Genomic DNA, 22,142 nt, shown 5'->3' on the forward strand with positions numbered 1-22,142 from the left:
ATATAAATGTCACTTGAGGAAAATCTAACCATGAGGTTAGATTACACGTATATTTATAGTAAAAAATATGACTGCAAAATGTGATTTAGAGAAATGTACTATTACAGTACAACTACCAAAGAAATGGAAAAAAAAATAAAATCCAGGCTTAATTAATTAATTAAAAGGAATTCAAATTGACAAAATCAATATGAATGAATTGCAGGAACACATCATTAAACAGGGAAGCCTTTAGTCTAAATACAGCTTATGTTGGGACAAAGAAGTGATGGAGGTGGAGGTGAGAGAACATTTTGGAAGTGTTCAAGCTGCTGAATTTTATTTTTATTTCCTCAGCATGTTATGGGATCTCTTCCATAAGGTGATGGAATAGATGACGCTCCATCTTCCCTTCATTGGGTAAGTAAAGATATGCTATGTGGCAATATAAATTCTCAGCCATATGGACTGTTTTTAAAATTATTACTGCCTGAATTATTAACGGGAGGAAGATTTTACTTTTTAAAAACACAAGAAAAATGGGAATAGGTTTTAACTTTCAGTTCTCTAGTGACTTGTACTTGCCAGCAATTTCACATTAGCTTAGTAATCGGAATTCTCAGAAAAATAAAGAAATTGAAATGTTTCTTCCGTTAGATCTTGACAAAATTTGGAATAATGGTGTCTCAGTCAAATCACATTTCTGCTTACATTATAAGACAGTAAACTGTTTTCTGAATCTTGTTTACATTTATTCTCATCTTAAAGTAATTTCATAGTTGTCTATACAGATAATTTTCTGATAGTTGAGAATAATTAAGAACTGACTTGTGTTCATTTATTTATAAAAGAGGATGAACCATATTTACTGACATAAGGGGAAGGTTAAAACCTTCTGCTAAAAACTGCAAAATACAGAAAGGAGCATATTCGGTCCAAGTTCAGCCTGGCGCTTAGCCACATGTTGTTTCACTTGAAGCTTGTCACTGCCATCGATGTCCTGAAGACTACTGACATGCAGTTGTTGAAGATCGAGCAATTGTTTAAGTGTACTGTCGGGTTAGAGACAGCATGCTTACCCCTTTGCAGTAAAAAAGCCTAGTTAGTAAAACAATTGAACCAGTTAAACTCAACAACCATACACTTATTTGTGATTTCATATGTATGTTTACACACCAAATAAAGCAATAATATAGTACTCAGTTAGCAGACAAACCTAGCAGTGACAATGCATCCATCAAATTAAGTATCAAGGTCTGAGCTTGCAGCTAAAATGCAAATGACAAAATAGAAGAACAACTTTGAAGCACTTTTGCAGGAGTTTAATCAGTCTCACTGAGATATGTAAAGGAGGCAGCATGGGGCTGCCTGAATTTCCGTATCATCATAACCCCACCCATTTATCACCTCAGTTTCCCACTGTCTCAAAAGGAGTCTGAATTAAAACACTTCTTTAACACATTATTCACACATCCCATGTGTTTCTGCTCAATCACTTCCTATAAAATAAACAAGAACCACAATCATGACTGAGATTTTCTGTATGATAGATGTCTGAAGATATTTTCATAATAAATATTCTTTAAATTAAACACCTCAAGGAAACAATGAACTAATGGTTTCGGATACCTTTTTTAGTTCCAGTGGCATCACTGGCTGCTTCACCCTCACATTTCTACTTACACATCCTAAGAAAGTATATCAAATCAGGTACATGTCCCTCCATGTCTGCAGTGACCCCACCCGCAAAAGCAGCTAATTTATGTAGCGTACATCCTGCCTGGCACAGAGCACAACGTATGAAGGAGTCCACCGATGCAATACAGATTTCATATGGAAGATGGCATTAAGGGGAGGATGCAAGTTAGAGGCCCTCCAGAATTTCTGTACAATTGTGTTATATGAAATTTTTAAAATAAGGCACACTTAAATATAAGTAATTAAATGGATATGCATGTGTGCACCCAATATGCATTGTTCATATGCTACGTAAGCTAAACAGAAGGAAGAATTTTATAAGCATTAAGGGTGTAGCAAGTTCCAAAAGTTATTGCGGCTGTTGAAATTCCCATGTAAGTCAATTAGCTTTCCTTGAGAAGCTTTTATTTAACAGAACCTAAGAGAAAATGAGGCTTAATTTTGCTTTCTATGGCAGAATATAAGCACATTTATTTAGAAATCTGCGTGAACAGTTCTGTTCAAAGCCAGTAGGACTATTCACATGCTCAAACTCAGACACCTGCTTAAGTGCCTTGCTGGACCAGGGCCAGAAACATAATGGTGGGCCAGCTTAAGCTGATTAGAAATGTTCCATTGGCTCCAGTGGCAGCAGGATCTAGCCTTTATTGCCACTTTGCAAAATACGGTGCTCAACGGGGGGAAAAAAATCAGGCACTCTGTAGTTCTCTCAGTGGTCTATTGGGTAAAGCTTGAGTACAAAACAAATGTAGCTTATTTAGCACTGACTGGAAATGCGTATGACTGAGAATGTATCTGTTCTTCCACATGAAAATAAAATCTGTTGCTTTGAAGAAACTCTTGAAATAAAGTGGCTTATTCTAATCAGCTGTCTAGATCCAAATTTTCTCTACAAAGAACTACAACAAGGAAGAGTAAGGCTTAAGGAAATGGTAAAGGGAATCTTTAACTTGTAAGTTTAAAAAGGAAAGATACTTCTAATAATGTATCTTTCATTTTTTAATTCAATCCTGTTGTATTTTTAGAAACCTGGGTAGATACACTGCTTTTTAATGCTTTTATATGTAGCTTGTTAACCAGATATTAATGGGCAAACCGACATGACAGTCACTGGGCAAACTTATGATTCCCAGCATCTCTCTTGCTGCAGAAACCTTTATATTTGTGTGCTGTGAGATCATTAATCAAAGGCTGAAGAGCCCTTTCTTCCCTAGTGACAGAATTCCTAACAGGGCCTTCTGCAGTGATAAGTCTCCGACTGACTACAAATTATCAATACTGATTACCGGATTGCTGCAGTGGGGAGGGGACGCGTGCTCAGCACCGCAGGGCTGGCCAGACTCCCACAGCCCTTGTCTCCCTCTTCTATTTTCATCTACAGCTGTCTCGTGTTTTGGTCCCAGGGGTGCCACAACGAGGTTTAAATCCTCACCGATTATTCCTCAGGAGTGGAACACCAGCATTCACATAAATAAATGCATAATGCAGCAGTTACGGCCAGCGCCCGGAGGATTCGGTATAACTTCGTGCAGTGCGATTAAGAGTGATAACAGGGTCTGCACAGAATGGGAATTTGAATGGGATTTGCTTCTTGGGGAAGAATAATAATTGCGTTGGAGCTCTCCATCCTTCTTTTCTGGGATTCGTGTGTGCACGACTTTAATAGTGAATGATTGTGAAAACTTGAATTTGAATGCTTCAAACGTAGGTCCTACCTTATCCTCCCCCAAATAAAGAAAAAAAATAAAATAAAAAGCTAAAGAAAGAGTAAAATCAAGGAGTGGTAGGGTTTAGATGCTTTCAGCATCCCGATCCCACGGGTTTTCTCCTTCTCGCGCTCCCCCCCTCCACTGCGACTCCCCTCTCCCCCACCCCTCCAGCATCCTCCCTCGAACAAAGGGGCCGGAGCCGCCCAGCCCAGCGCCCCGCGCCCGGGAGGGACCGCAGGGCGGAGCGCTGCCCGCCGCCTCCCCGGGGCCGCGCTGCGGCGGGGAGGGCAGGGCGCGGCTCCGCCTGGGCGGGGAGGCGGCTTCGGCTGCAGCTGAAAAACGCCATGCGGTGACCTACTTCAGCGCCCCCAACCCCCTCCCCACCGCCAGACTGCAGGTGTCCTCCTGGGTGTCCCCCCCATCCCTCCCCGCAGCCCCTCGAGCCGGGCTGGGCGCGGCCGCCCCGCAGTGCGTGACGCGGCGCTGCTGCAGCCTCCCCGCACCGGGCGGTGCCGCTCCCCGCACCCGCTTTGCCTCTCCCCTTCGCGAAACAGAGGGGAGCTCTGGTCCCGGGGAAGCGTGTTTATAGTGGGGATAACTTTGAGGTTCGTTTTCTTCAATAATTCATTTTTTTCCCCTTAAACGCTATAATATATATCTATCCATCCTTAAAATAAAGAAAGCCGTTTCAAAATTAGGCTGTACCCACCTCACCCATCAGTAAATAATTAACCTGATCTCAGGCTAGGATGTTAAAAGAGCCCCAAGATCTCTCTCTTCCCCACCTCCCTCTTTCTTTCTTTTTTTTTTCTTTTTTTTTTTTTTTTTTTTTTTTTTACTGATCAAATGAATTAAAAATATGTTTGATTTTTTTTCCCCTAAACTTTAAGGACACTGAGAGAAGCACTCAGTGTAGGTAGCAGTCCTAGGAAATAGTGGCCGTCGTACTGGCTGAAGAGAAAGAGATGCGTTTTCTTACCCATTGCTGTTTTAGCCATGGTGGGATGTGCAGGCTCTCAGAGGTGGTGAAGGCAAAGGGGTCCAGCTACAGCAGTGAAGAGAGGGAGAGAAGACTGAATAAGGCACTGAGTCAGCAGAGTGGGGCTGTGCAAGAGAAGGAGCAAGAGGCAGGAGCCCATGAATAATTATCACTCCTCTACCCAAGCAGATTGGCTCTAGAGGTCCCCTGACATGACTCCTGCAGAGCCAGAATCTCTGGGCATTAAATATTGATCCACCAATGGTGCTAGAGTACAAAGTGCCAGAATGCAGTTTGAAGTGGAAATCAGTCCTTGAATGCTTCTCCCCCCTCGGTCTGGCTTTAGTAGTACATTCCATGTCAAATGTTTTATGTCTTACATGAAAAAAGCCTATTGGTGTTGAAGGCGCTGCTGTTGCTACCTGTAAAACCTGCACAAATTCATTTTAACACATTTCATTCCAAAGACACAACCCCCCAAAAAAGGGACCAATGCAGGAGATTTTCTAAGCCGTTTCAGTAAAGCAGCTGCTCAGATTATTTTAATCTCTGCATTCCATTTTCTGCTTATATACAGGTGTAATATATAATTGTTTTAAACTGTATTCCTGTATTTATTGTAGAATCTCCAAACCCAGCCCTGGACTTTAACCTGCTAAAACTTGGGGAATGGTAGCTGGACCTGCTTACAGTCTCGAAAGGCTCTGGAAAGCCCAAACCAGGATAAATGTGAAAAGAACTGCTAATAACTATTTCCCTGATGTACTAAACCAAGATCTACTGAGAAGCTGTGCGCCTGAATTGCTTCATAAAAGAGTGCAGAATGGGACCTCATACGATTATTAAATGAAAGTGGATGGACACATTCTGAGGATACTCTACATTAATTGTAAGGGTTCTCTGTCCTCAGCAAAGGAAAGCTGTTGACATGACTGACAGCCACCAGACTAATGTGGATGGTTGACTGAAATTCTTGCTAGAAATGTGGCAGCGATGGGACCTATTTGTACACCTCCTAGAGCTGGAGGCTGTTGCTGGCCTAGAGGAGATAGTATCCAAGATAGTGGTACAAAGAGAAGGACGCTCCATCTTTACCTTCTCATCCTTACACTGTCCAGCTGGAGCTTATCTGCCTCTCTCCCAGGGGAAAAGCAGCCTTATTGTCAAAAGCTTGCAGTTATAACAGACACTACTTGCAGGCAGACAACCATACAAATTTTCAGCTTGGAGTGTGAAGGATGCTGCTCATGGAGTTGTTTCATGGTGTGCGTGGGTGAGTGAGAAAAGCAGCCGAGTGGGCAGAGGTCTCCAGGGCGGAGGGATGTTTTCCCAGAGCAGACAGGGCATTGGCACCATTCCCCTCCCTTCAGCAGTGCCATTTGCAGATGCACAGTCCACACAGCGTGCCAGCACTAACTGCGATGCTCTTCCTTTGTGTGTGCTTTCCTAGACCAGGAAATGCAGGATTATGCTTTTTGAGCGTCCTTGAGGTCAGTGAACAGCACCTTTGAGTAAAGTGGGGCCCAGAGCATGATGAGTCTGAGGGAAACTTTCTCTTTTGAGTCCTTACTGATGGTTTCTGAATTGCAGGAATTATGTATTTTCTTTAAATGAGAATAGTGAAGTCTGGAAGTGAGTTAGGGGAAGGAAAACCCCCAAACTGTAGAGCGTGCACAGAGACACAAGTGTGAGTCACCAGCGTGTGAGCTGCAGCACGGCAGATGCTGTGATGGCTGAGGGGGATGAGGCAGGTTTGTTTGCTGGGATGCAAGGGGTGATGTGCCTTATTGGAAGGCCCTGCCTTGACCGAGAGCAGGAAGTGGGATCCGGGGGCCTTTTGGGATGACACATTTCTGGGCCTTAAGCTTTGTGCCTGCGCATGGGGGAGAGGGTGAGACCGAGAACCAATTGTGCCGGGATGTCTGTAGTGAGAAGAGATTATTCCTGAAAGGAAACGATTGAGTGCCGCGCATATAAGGTCGGACGGAGGGAGACGCCTCACAGGGCTGGAAAGCCTCGCTCTAACCGAGGGACACCCACTCTGGCCCCCACTATCCCGGCAGGGGTAGCTGTGCTCCGGGCTCAGGCGGGTCCCTGCCGTACTGGGGGCAGCGGGCGGGGGGCCCGGCGCAGGGCGCACGGGCGGTGTCCGGGCGCGCTCTCCGTGGTGCTGGAAGAGGTGGCGCTGTCCGTGGTGCTGGACGCGGCAGCTCTCCGCGGGGCAGTCCCCGCCCTCCGGGGCGAGTCGGCGGGAGCGGGGAAGGGGCAGGTAGGGAGAGGACTGTCAGGGAGACGGACTCGGGACAGAAAACGGTCAGGGAGGCAGGCACGGGGGGGCCGAGGAGGGGACAGCCCGGGCAGGAGGCAGGCAGGGCGGTGGCGCTGCCCGCCGCGGGCACTGCGCCAGCCGCAGCGGGTGCGGGGCTGCGGTGCCGGCTCCGCCCGCCCTGCCTTCCCGGAACGGGGCGGCACCAGGGGCGCGGCGGGGCTGGCTCGGCGGGGGGGCACCGGGGCTGCGCTGCTCCAATGCATCTTGGCGCGGCTCCCCGTCCCCGCCGCAGCAGCCGGCACGCCCAAACACGCCCTGGCATCTCTCTCTCTCTCTCTCTCTCTCTCTTTTTAACATTTAATTCTGTTTTTGCTGTCCTCCGAGCTTCACCATCAACAAAGGGCGGCAGGCTGAGCGGGGGGGTTCCCGCAGCCCCTGGAGAAGGCGGCTCCCTTTCGGCGTTCCCGTGACCGCCGCAGTGACCGCAGCGTTCCCCGCTGCGGCTCCCCGGGTGCCTCAGGATGTGGCGGGACACCCGCAGGCCCTTCCCAGGGAGCCGGCGCGGTGCTGCCGGGCCGAAGCTGTGACGGGGAGCTCTGCTCTCCCCCGGGAGTGGATATGGGGCAGGGAGTGCTGAGAAAGTGGTGTGAGAAATTGCCTGGCAGACACTGTCATGTCAAACCTTTGATGGGTATGTGAGCGGTTATTGGACATGCCATGTATCATTTCTGATCCACTGCCACCTTTTGATAGTGTGTTTCATACACGTTTTAGGGGAGCATGAATTAATCTCCAGCATGAATCCTCAACATAAGGATAGAGTCCTCAACATAAGAAGGATATGGAGCTTTTGGAACGGGTCCGGAGAAGGGCTACAAAGATGATCAGAGGGCTGGAGCACATCCCATATGAGGACAGGCTTAGAATTGAGGTTGTTCAACCTGGAGAAGAGAATGCTCAGAGGAGACCTTATAGCAACCTTCCAGTACCTGAAGGGGGCCTGCCAAAAAGCTGAGCATGGACTGTTTACAATGGCTTGTAGTGATAGGATGAGGGGCAATGGGTATAAACTGGAGAGGGGCAGATTTAGACTAGACATGAGGAAGAATTTCTTTACCAGGAGCGTGGTGAGGCACTGGACCAACTTTCCCGTAGAAGTTGTGGATGCCCCATCCCTGGAGGTGTTCAAGGCCAGGCTGAATGGGGCCTTAGGGAACCTTATCTAGTGGGATGTCCCTGCCCGTGGCAGGGGGGCTGGAACTAGATGATCTTTAAGGTACCTTCCAACCCAATCTATTCTATGATTCTATGTCTGTACAAGGCTGGGACTTGTTTTCTTTCAACAGCTGGGCCTTCTCTTGATTGACATGAAAATGCATTTGCAGCCCATGCTACCTCTAGGTCTATGCATGTATGGGGTGTAAGGAGATGTTGTTGAGCAAAGCACTCCTAACTGTTTCTAAATAGAAGTGGGATATAACTAGGGCTTGCACCCCAATTTTGTTAGATACTTCTTCTATGGCCTTGGACAGATTGTTGAAAAGCTTTTGTTCTTTTTTCCCCCCATTTATTCTTTCCACCATTCATTAACAAGGATCTTACTTTTTACCTCCTTGGAGACAAGGGAGAAAGGAAGGTAATATCTCAAAAATAAATGTTTATGCAGCACTTTGTAGACTGTTGTTGCTAGGTAAGTGAACTACATTGGCACTGAAATAAAACAAGTGGCAGAGATGGGAGTTGGTCATGAATCTCTTGGTCTCTGCTTGTACTTTATGTCTCTGCTGCATAGGTGGGGAGGCTGTGAAGCCTTGATTAGCTTTTTTGAATAATTTGAGAAATTCACCTTTTTCTTATTGCCTTTTGGGAGACTTGTTTACACTTAGTCTTTGTCATTAGGAAATGTAACAGGCCTTAATTACAGCAGCTGTTTTTTTCTTTTGGTCACTCCTTTTTAGGCCTTAAGAGTGCTTTCGCTTTGTGTCTATGCAATTTTAGAAAATTAATTAGTAATTAGTTCATGATTAGCTTCTTTTAATCTCTATTGCTTCCAGACCTTCACCAAAACTTATGGTAGAAGGCACTATTCAGACTGTATGATGAAGTCCTCAAAAGTCAGAGAAGAATGGTGCCAGTGCAACCTTAATTACAACTTCTTAACCCATGATATAGTTTGTAATTATATACTGATATATTTTTTTTCCCACCAGATTCTCCCTACAAGCATAACAAGATGGATGGTACTCCCTTGGTGAGCACTAGTTTTATATTTTATTTTCATTCTCTTCTTGTAAAACAGAACCTTGACACAGACCTCTATGCCCTTGAAAGCAAGGGTACAGTAAAGGTTTTCTTGCAGTAATGCTTACTAGAATATATTCCTAATGTGCGTGAAAAAATTCTTTTGTGCAGTCGTATTTTTCACAGCAGGTTAAGTATAGATTAGAAGATGTTAGCACAGTTTGTATTTTAGTAAGCAACTAAACCCTGTGTATTTTTATGTGAAATTTAGAGAGAGAAGACCACAAATGTATGCATGTGTGATTTGGTAATTTTTCTAATGTTTATGCTTTTTTTGTAACTTTTTTCTGCATTTTTCTGCAGTACGCTATAAATATATCAAGCAGATTAAAAGATTAGCTGTATACTGAAAGCATAGGGAGAAAGAACAAGCACTGGTATGAGTAACTATGTCTTACATCTGAACCACGGTCACCTTACTCTTCTTGAATTATTTTTTCCTATTCTTTCATTTTCATATGTTACATTTGAGTTATAAAGCAGTAACATGCTGTTATGTTTCTGTTAGCATTTATCTGCTTCTGAATTTGTGCTTTTTTTGCTGAATGTAGCCTATTTAAAAATCATCTTGTTAAACTTTGGTAGTGGCTTGATAAAGCAGCTGCAAACAATGTCACCATTAGTGATTTCAGTTGCTGCTCATTCCATATACACGTTGCAGCTTTAGGCTTGTCTGGTTTCCTGCAGGCTTTTATACTTGCACGGCTGCACATGGTGTTCCTTTCAGCAGCATTCAGGATCACAGTGGGGAGGCTGAATAATGGTATTACGGTATTTGCAGACATTTTTTTCCTAGAAATCTGCAAGCAATGGCTTAATGCTAATGTGGGGATTGCACTTAATGAGGTCTCCCTCATCAGCCTTGTTGTGAGATGTGAGCTAGAGGTGTGCAAGGTTGTATGATGGGAATAACTTGGTCACGTCTGGACTCTTCTGTGCTGCAAATACATGAGATGTTATAGGTCTAGTGGTGGAAAATGGAAGAAATAGAGACAGAATCTAGTTGTGTAATGCTCAATGAGGAAAACATGCTCATGGGACCATGAGAACTGTTGTGTGGGATCAGACCAAAGGGTTGTCTGTCCAGGCGTCTCTGGGTAGATCACCACTGGGCAGCCTCCACAGGTCCGTGCATATGTTCACAGTGCTCAACAGAAGTGCTGTTAGAGATGCTCAGCCTGATGTCCCTCTGTTAATCCTTTTGTTCTTGTTTCCACTTCTGTGTTCCCTTGCATTTGTTTTCCTTTTTTCTTTCCTCTTTAGCTCACTGTAAGACTAAGAGTAGGAGAAGCAAGTGTTGTACTGCCCCAGGGATCTTTCCAGCTATTGACTGCTCCTAGGGGGTGCCGGAGCTTGATACAGTTTTCCTACTCCATTAGCCTTGATAGATCTTTTTTTCTTCTACAATGTCCACAATGTCCTGTGGCAGTCGGTTCCACGGGCTGGCTCTTTGCTGTGTAAGAGGCATCTTCTTTTCCTTATTTTAATTGTGTGCCCTACCAAGACCTATTATGTTTATCTCCGGATGTGGGATACTAAGTACACTTTCAATTCTAGAATCATTGGGTTCTTCACTTTTTAAAGCGAAAAGTAATGGAGGGAAGATTACCAGATCCAATTTTCCCTTCAAAATGAGAGATGACAAGTAGATGATGCAGAAGGAATTAAATTAGACAAGTGGGGACGATGTTATCGACTGCACCTCAGAGGTTCACAATGAAATTTTCCTAGAAAAACAGAAGTGCCAGTATTCAGCAGATCTAAATCACAAGTTGTTCCAAGAACAAGAGGCCTAGTTTGAAAGCATCCTCTGAGTGTCCTATTGAAATGAAGTATATGCTGGCACGTTTCTGATGTGGTTTGCTGACTGCAGTTTTCTGAACAGTAAAATAACAGGTAACAAGGAAAATATGCTGCAAAGGCCCTAATTCAATTTGTTCTGTCTCCCTTACTGTTTGCAGGGATTATACATGCACATAATTATTTTAACTTGCTTTTGCTATTTTTGCTCTTCTTTAGATTGACAAAATTTATTGTCGCTGTTTGCTGGTTATCAGCTGTTTTATCGTGGCTTTTGTCTCATACCTCTTGGAGAAGACCACAGACCAGTATATTCTAGACTGTTTTTCTTTATTTACTCAAGCATGTCTATAGATATGTGTGATTTAGGACAAAACCATAAAATATTGCTGGCTCTCAAACAAGAATCCGGTTCTTGATATCAGGGTCATCATTTCTTGTCTTTGCAACTAAAATTTATTTTTACTTACTCAGTGATTTATCACAAGGACAATAAATGACAATAAAGGAAAAATGTGCTGGGGGTAGATAAAATAAACTTGGAAGGTATTAATTGCATTTGGGTGAAATTCACACTTCGAGGGAAATAGGAGCAGAAAACCACTTTGAGACTGAAGTATAGAAGAACTTTATTATTTCTAGTCTTGCTCTTAGCCCATTGAAAAGTTTAAAGAAATGTGTTTTGCTCACAGCTTTGTCAGACTTCATTATCTTCATCTGACGTTTTCAGTGTTGCGTGCCTGTTGATTATTGTTTGTGTGAAAAAAGTCAACGGAGATGTTTGATATGGTTTTGAGGATAAACTTTATGCAATATGACAATGTTTTGCTCATTCTGGTGTTCTTTTCTTGGAAATAGAGTAGCATGCCCTATTCTGCAATAGATAATTGAAATCCTTGAGGCAGTTGTTTTGGAAGCGGAGAGGTAGACTGTCTTTTCAATGTAAAAATCCACTTAAACCTGGCAACATTTTAATGCTTTAGGAAAAGCTGTGCTTTATACCGCTGTTGGACACACTTGGTAAATCTTAACAGCTAAAATCTCGAGAGTTTCTTTTCTCACTGAGCATATTTTATTTTTTTTTTAAACCATATCTATCTCATCGTTTGGGACTGAGAGCTGGTCAGGGAAATAGGAAATGGAGTGGACTAAATGCTAATTAGGAAGAACACAAAGACAGAAACAAATGGAGTAATCGGGGAAGGCTGGTACTGGCTGAACAAAGAAAATGCGATGAAGAAGCCTTTGGGAGCAGGGGTAATTAGGGTCACAGAAGCAGGCTAGGGAAAGAGTAGGTTTGTGAGACAGGGCCTGCCATTTGTTTGCTGAAGAGATTAAGGGCAAAGATTTGTGGCATAGAGTGGGGAGGTGGTTAATTGGCAACCTTAATTCGGTCCCCTAATGATACATGTGTGATCACACATTGGTTTTATGCAGGATTTCTGGCTCAAGCATTGTGCAGGATGAACGTGGTCTAGGGAGTTACTAGGGCTGTGCCACAGACACGAGTGATGCCCATGTGATTTCTGCCTCAGTTATTGCTTGAGATGGGAAGTCATTAATGAATGAAGCAAGGGTAGGTAAACGAAGCTCATGTGACTGAAATAATGCACTGTTGCACTGGACTTTTCCTATCTAGTGCTAATACAGCCACTTCAGCCTGTTCTGTGATCTCTGTATGTGGAACCTCTAATAGTCTAAAAGCTTCTAATTATCTAATTTTTAACGACTACCTGTTGAGTCCTAAATCCAATTTGCTCAGCAGTCACACCTGCGACTGATGCTGCAACCTCTGTGTTTGAAATATTGTTAAATATTTTTTAAATTACATCTATGATGCCTCGGATGGGACATCTGAAATCAGTGAGTCAGTGAATCTCTGACTTTAATCTTTCTGTGCCTCCACACCCTGTATTTTAGAGAGGAGCTCTACCTTTACCACTGTGAATTTTTGTGAAGCTTAATAATTAATATTTGTGCAGCACTGAGATATTGGAGTGAAGAGCACCACTGAGAAGCCCTTGTGGAAATTAATACTTCTACCATCAAAACACAATTGAATAATGGGCAGCAAACAAAGCATGTGTCTGACAGTGAGCTATCAGGAGAAAGCAAAATATTGATTAGTTGTTTGGTGAATAAAGCAGCGGTCCTCTGCAAAAATATAGATTAAAGACTGTGTCAAAATACATAGATACAAGATGTTATTATCGCCCTGATACAGGAGAGGTTTCCAAGAGGAGGATTAAACAATGTACTCATGCCCCGTGTGCCTTTTTCTGCCTCTAGGGCAGTCTTGGTTGGTTGGCTAGCATGGAGTTTCAGATTTGTGATGAGTACTTCAATGCCTATACTCCTGTTTGAAATGTGTAGTGTTTGTGAGCGCACTTTGCGCTGAGAGTAGAAGGTGATAGAGTTTTTGGAGGTTCCTGTCTTTTGTGGGAATTTGCTCCATACTATGCCCCATATAGTCACTTCCTCAAAGTAATATGGCTGGGTATGCTGTGGATAACTAGTGCTTCTGTAGAGATTTAATCGGTGATGTGGAAGATAGCGTCAGTGCATTAACAGCTTGTGCCTGGGTGGGGATCAGATAAATGTCTTTAATGCTACTGTTTGCAGGGAAAAAAGGTGTTGTAGTAAGAGTTCATGCAGGTAGGGAGCTATTGGCTTAGCAACTCACAACAAAAATCGTTCAAAGAGAATTCCTTTTGTAGTGACTTTTCATTTTGATTCTCGGTATACACAAAGTGGTTTTTGATAGTATCTGCTCATCAGTACTGCTCTATAGACATCTATTTATGAAATTTGTCCCCATGTTTTTTGGTTCAGCTCTGAGCTTACAAAAGCCCATGTACCGTCTGAATTCTAGCTCTGTGACATGTGTGATGTTTCTGCTGACTGGCATATATCTGTCCTATCATGTTTTACCTTTTCTTGGTTTTATTTTTATTGCCCTTTCATTTTTTTTCTCTGTAACACAATTAAAATAGACCTTTCTTTGTGTTTGCCACATGGAGAAGGCGAAAAAAAACCAGTGCTACTAGGAGCTATTTATGTTTATTGCTTTGCATAGCTGTTTCTTTTTTAACATCTGGAGTTTGAATGTAATCACTAAGTCCAGAAGAAATGCATCTTTTCCAGTAAATTGTCAAAGAAGTAAAAGGGAGTCTTATTAAACCACAGAACCTGAAAAGACCATGAGCTGGTATTCATATGAGCTAATTCAACAGTCAATTAAAGCGGTAACTCACTTTTATCATTCCTAGGGCTGAAAAATCTGTCTGACTTCTGATTTCCTATTCAGTCAAATACTATTAGATTCAAGTCATGTAAGGGCTCTTAACTTCAGCCAGAAAATGAAAAAAATAGCAAAAGCCGCCTTCCTTTGTCAATGACTCCATGGTACATAACCATTGTAATAGCCAAACACGGAAAATCACATTGAATTGAAACTTCAAGTTCAGCAGCCTAATGGGACTGGCTAGGAATGAATTTTCATCCTGTATTTTAAACTTAAATTAAAATTGTTCTGAAGTTCTTTGAAGTATGGAGTTTTGGAGTGGACTTCTTTGATTCTTCCAGGGAAGCTGCTAGATGAAATCTGGATGGGTCATAGTGTTGGTAACCTACAGATTACAGCTTCTCTCAACACATAAAAGATGTTTTTATCTGAAGGGTGAAAAGGAGAGAAGACTGAGGGATATTCTTGGGGAGCAAATGAGCTTGTAAGCTGAAGGGTGAAGCACTCCCTTTCTGGAGAAGATTCAAGTAGGAATCTCACAAACCCAAGAAAACAAAGACTGTAAATTCATCTCCTTTTGAGGCTGCTGTGTTAAAATATTGCAGTTTATATTCAACATAAGCTCTTGCAATTTGAGGAGAGTACTACAAATGTAACAATATGACTTTCAGGATGTCAACTTTGAGCTCTTGGATTTATAGATTAGGATCAAATTCTGTTCTTTCATGATGTAGATCTGAAATTACTTTGTTAGATGCCTGGTTGGCAGTGAAATTCGGGCAATGAGATTAATTGACCCGGAAAACCTTGATGGCCTTTAACTGAAATTCTTGCTCCACTGACCTATGTACCTTTACAGATGGACAGAACAGAATAGTAAATCATAAAGTCTCTTTCTTTCATATATTGAACAAATATGCAGTTGCTCTTACATTCTAACAGGTATTTGTTGAAATCACTCATTTTCCTAAAGATTTTCCAGAAGGGTATCTAGTCTTCACTTGAAAGTACCAAGAGGTCAAAAGACCACAATTTTTTTTTTTAAAAAAGGATGTCTAGTTTTGAATTTGAATTTCTAAGTCCATCTTCTGGTTTTCTTTGTGTCTTTTTCTATTTTAACTTCCAGTCTCTTCACAGTCCTTCTGTGATTCTGTTAAAAAACGGGTGGATGAGATGCTCAGGGGCATGGTTTAGTGGTTGATAGGAATGGTTGGACTCGATGGTCCTGGAGGTCTTTTCCAACCTAGTGATTCTGTGATTCTGTTGAAGATGATCTGGCCCCATATGTTTCTTTCTTTAAGCCATTATCTTATGCTTGAGCTTTATGGCTCTTTTTATTCCGTTTCTGTCTTTTTTTAACATCTTTAAAAAAAAAAAAGTAGTAGACCGGAACATAATATTCTAAAATGATCTCACCAAGAAGCAAAAGCTGCCTTTCTACTTTTGCTCATATCTTTTCTTTTAATATGTTAAAAAATTGTATTAGCCTTTTTTTGCCATAATGTAGCTGCTTAGGATTCTATTTCCCCACTGGCACCTACAGATCTCTTTCAGACTCTGCTTTCCAAGTTATTGTTCTCTGTTATGTTAGATAGCCTGTTTCTGGATCTATACCTTTGTATTGGAACATATAAAAATACATATTTTTATTATTTGCAAAATATAACATTTATTTTTCTAGGTCAGTGACACAGTTTGCAGTGACCATCTACATCTTTATTGCTATCATAATGATTTGAAGTTAACTGATAAATGAAACAAGCCAAGTATTCTCTAAATCTGATATTTAACAGTGGTGTTTCATCAAGTATCAGATCCTGCAATTTACATGTCTCATCAGTGGCTTTATATTCAAATGTATGTCAAAGGGCAAGATACCTGAAGTTAATACGAAACACCCACTGACTTCACTAGGAGAAGCAGTAGGTTCCTCAGTAGGCCACTGCGTGAGCCTGAAAATGTTTCAATGTGGAGATGTTTGCGAAGAACTGGGGCATGATGTCATCCTGCTAAGTACTATGTTTAATTCTGTGAACACTTTCATTAATTAGACCTATTGAAGGTGCTGTAAATGCTCCAGTCGATAAAGTGTCATCTGTTCATATATTTTCGAGTCTGGAAAGTGCTGTTATTTTCTCTGGATCATTCTGCAAATTCTTATTTATGAAATCACAATTTTTTTTACTACTTTCTTATCTACTAGCATCAGTTTTATAGTCCCATTTAGATTACTGACAAATGCTGCTTTCACATCTGATTTAAAGTAGATATTTTTTGAGAACCTGTCTAGAAAATACCTCTTTCAATGAAGATGCTCTGCTTGCAATTGCTTTCTTAGTCTCTCTGGTTAATCAGCCTTTAGACATTCAATGTGGTTGCATTTGTTTAGGGCATTCTCAGGAACAAAACATCAAATTATTTCAAGTTTAAGCATTTCTTACAGAAATTGGTTACAGCAATATAACAAATGTACATACCTCCTAAGCTTTTTCCTGATACTTCTCAAGTTCTGATTCCTAAGATTAAGTAAATATTATTTTAATGGGATTCCTACGTTTAATATGGATCAGTGAAGTATTCCTGTATTGCCAAAACAGTTCTGATTCCAGTCATTGAGTTTTACTTGCAATCCTTCCTCTGGTAATAGATTTTACAAATGGAAGAAATTAAATTGTCTGAAAGCATGATAAGAATCCTGAGCAGCAAAAGGAATGCAGCATCTGTCACTTCTGAGAAACCACGTCTCTATTGCTAAAAAGGAATAATTTCAAAAGTAAATAAGGTACATTTTGGAGAGCTTAAACTTTCAATTCAGTAATGCATTTAGATTGGCATTACTATACACCAGTAAGGGTAAGAATCAAAGTTTGCAAAATTTAGTAGATTTGAACTGACAGTACAACCCATGCCCTTTTTTATCTCAGTACTCATCTATCTCACCCCTGTAGCTATAGAATAATGTTTTTTCCTATGCCTATGGTGGTTCTAGGGGCTAAGAATTTGCTTTCAGTAGGCCCTGGAGAAGAAAGGACTGTAGCATAAAATTATTTTTTTTTACATTAAAGTGACATAATTATTTGAAAATTTCAGTTGTGGTGAGGAACAGAATTGCTGTGGCAGTAATACAGCAAGTAATCTTTTTCCTGGTTTGTCAGGGTTAGAAAGATTTTATTCAACTTTATAGTTATGGGAGCTGAGGTCAGGTGATAATGTAGCTTTTGAAAGGCCACAGACTGACAGTCAGCATGTTTCACTGAGAAATTTTTCTTTACTCAGGAATCTGGGTGTTCAACTATATGTTTGTATATCAAAGAAGCCCTCGTGTAGTAACTGTCAGTCTTCTACTATGATTTTATTTCATTCAAAGGAATCCAGTTTGTGTGCTCCAATCAATAGTAAGATATCCATTGATAAACAGATTCATGATAGGATTGTGGAGATGTCTTCTCTGCACAGAAAGGAAATATTGTATCCTTTTCATATTCATATATTTAAAAACCTGTTGAAATATTTGAGAGAGCAAGGGAAAGAAATACCAAAATGATTTATGAGCTGTAAGGAATACCTCATCCCATGAGAAATAAAGAAATTGGCACGTTACTGAATTAAAAACAAGACTCAGAGGTGACCTCATTCAAATGCGTGAGCATATTCACACTAAGAAAATTCTGAGTACTAAAGAAGCAATGGCTGGAAGCTGTCACCAGCCAAATTCAAATGTGTAATTCTATGCCTGTTTTCAACAGAAAGAGTGATTAATCATTGAAATACATGATGAAGAGGACAAATAGATTCCCCATCTCTCATTTTCAAATTAAGACGGGATGTAATTCTGGAAGATGTATTTAAGTCAAACACAAAGTTATTGAGCTCTGTGTGAAGGTAATAGCCTGTGGTAAGTAGATCAGATTAGGTGATCACAAATGACACTTCGGAATTTAAGCACTGTGACTCCATGAGATCATGTCTCTGCTAAGAGCTGGATGAATAGCTGGTATTTCTTGTGTAGATCATAAATTGCACCACTTGTAAATTGGAAGTTGCCCAGCCCCTATTCTATTCTTACTCAGGTGCATGGGCTATGGTCTAGAAGAATTTCTCTATGATAGTCCTGGAAAAATTAACTAGATCAATCTAATGGGCAGAGAAGCTACTGAAGACTGTTGACTCTAATGTAGCTTGGATTGGGTGACACAATTTTGTGTATTAACACTGTGTAAAAACATTCATACTAACTCAAATCGAATGTAGACCTCTAAGTTGTTTCTGATACCAGCTAGGATGTTAACAGTGTAAGAAAAGAACATCCATAGAGGAAAGTAGCACAATTCATATTGTAAGACACCTCAGTATTTCTCTGATCTGATGGGCTGCCCACAGCAGGGCCAGACTCTGAGGGGTGCTCAGGGCTTCGCATCTTCTGGCAATCACTGGTTGAGAGATTTCTTAAGCAGCACCTGTAATGCTGCGTTTAATCTTCTGTCCCCCAAATTTATCCAGGGCTATTTAAGTGTTGACTGCCTTAAGATTCAGTGATAATGAATTCCACAATTTAATAGCACACCCTACAAAAATCCCTGTTTCCCTTTGCCTTAAACCTGCTCTTTACCCATCGCTTATCCTGTAAGAAATAATGAATAATCGTTTTCCTTGTCCCATGGTACACATTTTACTAAAAATCTACCATAGTCTCTTTCTTTTAGCCTGGCAATAAAATGCAAATACATCTTTGTGCTCTTCACACTCTAATACATGAGATTAAAATGTGATGTTGATGACATTAAAAATAATGGAGCAAACACACGTTGTTCCTAGAGGTTTTAGCTATAATGAGTTTTGGCTTCACTCAATAAAAAAATCTTCTTCAAACCAGAGCCTATTCAAGACTGAGTAAGCTGTGGAAAATCAATTTTCCATGGCTGCTTTGGCCTTGTGCGAAACCTTAGTGGTTTTTATAGTGAACCAAGCCTTTTGTTTTATGATTTGTTCTGCTTATAAATTGTGAGGACTGAGCTGCTTGTTTACAAAGGGCAAACAAATCTTGTGTGACAGTTTAATCACCTAATTAATATCTTAAGTCAGAAGTTTTATTGTATTTTGTTGCATATGTAGGATTTTGCACATTAACACCTGAGCAGGAACATGTAGTAAAATGTATCGTGAAGTTATCAGACGTCAAAACCCATGACACAGCTTAAAACTATAATTTTTACAATGAAATGATATTTGAATAATTGCCACGTTGTAAAACTGCAGCTCTGTGGAGGCTAATGAAAACTACATTTCAGTATAGTAACTGAGGACTGCTCCCAATGCATTAATTAGGAAAATTACCACTAGCTTTGTCGGAATGAGATTAGGTCCCATTCTTAGAATAACAATCTGATTTTGTTATGCACACTCATGTGCCATAAATCCTCTGCACATTAGAGTGCCAACTTTCAAACCATGTACACCATGAAGAAGCTTGGGTTCAGTCTTTCAGGCTGCAGATATTAGCACAAAGAGTCAAGTCCTGAGCAGGGAGGATGTATTATTTGCTTAGCATGAGTGAAGCCACATTTCTGCATTCTGCAGAAGAACTGGAAAAACACACAGCCCCAGCAGGAATCTTTGACTGAACAGGAACAGGCAGCAGAGGCCAGGAAGGAGAAGAGATCTGGCGATGCTGTAGTTCATTCCCTGCAGTCGATGGGCATATTTGCCAGCTCTCAGGAATTGATTTGATCCCCAGCAGGTGGTGGAAGTAACGTCCTCCTTGGCCAAGGTTTGGCAGAGCTGATCTCTGAAGGCTTTTGGCTTAGAAGGATTTCAGTGGCAACAGCATCCCAAAAAGCTGGCTGCTGAATATCCCAAGGTACGTGCTAGGCTTAGTTTTCACAAGTCTTCTGTGTTTATGTCCCTCATCTTATTGAACTGGAAACAATTGTGCTCAGCATCTCAACTGGTTTCTCTGTAGAGTTTTTTACAGTTAGTTTGTTGACTCCCTGAATGACAATTATGAAGTCATATATTATTGCTCTGACCAGCTTCAGTTGGCAGACATGTTTCCATCGGTGTCCTCTGGATTTATACCAAACATTACACTTTACAATGGTATTTTTAGGTTAGAGAATTGTGATACCGATTTTGTGAACATTCAGTCAACTTTCCTGAAAGCTTCACTTGGGTTTACCAAACTCTGGGGGTCATCCTGAGGGTTTTTGCTTGAAAGCAAACCCAAATGAATTTCAGTGCTTCCCCCGGGTATTACTTTGAAATTTGGAGTTCATTTCAAACCTCTTGCAGATACTGTGGAAATTTGTTAGCATAGAAACAATGGGAGTGACACACATTCAAGTAACAGCAGTGGGAGCCCCCCAGGATCCTCCTAGCCTTGGGTGAGGAGTATTACACTTTTCCAAAGAGTTAGGAGCAGTCTATATTTTTCAATATTAGACATTCAGGTACCAATCCAACTCCCTTTACTGCAGTGGGGCAGCCTTCTCCTCTGTGATTCATTCTGTAGTCTGTCTAAGAGTACCATTTGTGCTTGAGTGAGAGAAACAGAAAAAAAAAAAAGGATACTGTTTAAGGCTGAAAATGTCTGCATTTATATTTTTATATCCCAAGATCTCTAATGCATCATTCTTTTTATGGGATAAAACCAGGTTACATCTTTATATACACACGTAACCTTAATGGTGAAGGACAATAAAAATATTTGGTTCAGTTAGTGTTTTGTCTCGGATGATTTTGAATTTAAGATGGAAGACCGTGATGTGTGTTTATACAATCATCTGCCAGCTTTTATACCTGAGATTGTCACTTAATGCGTTCATCCCATTCACATAACAATGATTGCTGTAGCTTTGTCAGGGATCACAGAAGTAATTGTGGGCCTGTTACCATGGTGTGCCCTGCTTCAGCTGCTCAAGTAATAAGCACAATTCAAGTGAACTATTATGTAAATGTCCTTGAGGAAACATCAAGTGGTGAAAACATCAACAGCTGTAAGGACAGGACCCACTTATTAAAATAATAAGGTCACCTAATCCATTGAGATCCCTAAGCAGTAAGAAAAATTACTTCAGGGTAGCTTTACATGATGAACCAAAGTTTGATAATAAGACCTTCATTTTAGAAGACCCAAGTGTAAAATAAAGTAGAGACTGGAAGCTAAAAAATGATTTCAGGCTGTAAGTATGGTTTACATTTTTAGCTATGGAGGTTAGTAATCAGTTGAATTATTTCTCCGAGTTTGTGATAGTTTTACCATCACTGGCACCTTTACATATCAATGTTTTCTTAGAGAGATGTTCTTATCCAAACAGAAATTAATTCAGGAAACTTCTGTGATCATAGAGAAGATTACATTACTTTACCCCAGTACTCTCATCTTGGCAATTGCTGAATAGCTCATATTTTTTGACAACAAAAGGAACAATGACATTATATGAATTGATTTGTATATGGTCACTCTAAGCACTGTCATAGCACGGGCATGGATACTTCTCTTAGTTAAAGCCAGTCGCATACAGAAGGACATTTTTATGTGCTGCTTGGATCCACAAGAATTATTGTTTTCCGTGTAGCACTTCCTTGTGTGAGGGCCATGTCTCTCTGCACTTTTTGTCTTTTGCTTGTCTGCCACTGTCACCTGGCTCTGAGGTCACCACAGCCCTGGGCTGGGTGGCAGGGGAGAAGGAGAGCAAGGTGATTCCAGTGTGTGGTGGGGGACTTCTTTCTCTTCATGCTGCTGGGACGAGGACACCACTCTGCAGCCTTCTCCAGGCCCCCACAGCAAGTCTCCACCCAGTGCTTGTGGGATTGTAATTTGGATAGCCTTGTGCTGGGACAGAAATCAGGAGATGAAAATGTGCAATCCTCTTCCTCTCTTCTTCCTTGACCAGTCCATGCCTATGAAGGTTGTGTATTATTGCTTAAATTTGGCAGAAACCCTTGTGCTGTTCTCTGCTGTGTAGTTTGTAGCAGAAATGTGTCCTTTTAAGGCACTGGGATACATATAAAAATACTTATAATATTAATAATTTCTTACATGTTTCCTGACTCTACTTCAGTGAACGTTTGCTGAGTGCTGATGAATCATACTGTATGTCCTGTCTTGGAGTCGGAGCTGCAATGGGGTGCATCAAAACCCCCCATTTTGGAAGGACCCAAAGA

The 22,142-nt window shown here is 41.3% G+C and overlaps 1 protein-coding gene across 1 annotated transcript in view; it reads right to left on the minus strand.

The window, feature by feature from the left end:
- STMN2 (stathmin 2) overlaps window positions 1-4,629 on the minus strand; it is a 41,390-nt gene extending 36,761 nt beyond the window's left edge. Inside the window, exon 1 of the mRNA XM_009570926.2 lies at window positions 4,366-4,629. Within this exon, the coding sequence (XP_009569221.1) occupies window positions 4,366-4,384 (19 nt within the window). The 5' untranslated portion in view covers window positions 4,385-4,629. The remainder of the gene's footprint in view (window positions 1-4,365) is intronic.
- Between the last annotated feature and the right edge of the window lie 17,513 nt (window positions 4,630-22,142).

Source organism: Cuculus canorus, chromosome 2, assembly GCF_017976375.1.
Source record: "Cuculus canorus isolate bCucCan1 chromosome 2, bCucCan1.pri, whole genome shotgun sequence".
NCBI classification, from domain to species: domain Eukaryota; kingdom Metazoa; phylum Chordata; class Aves; order Cuculiformes; family Cuculidae; genus Cuculus; species Cuculus canorus.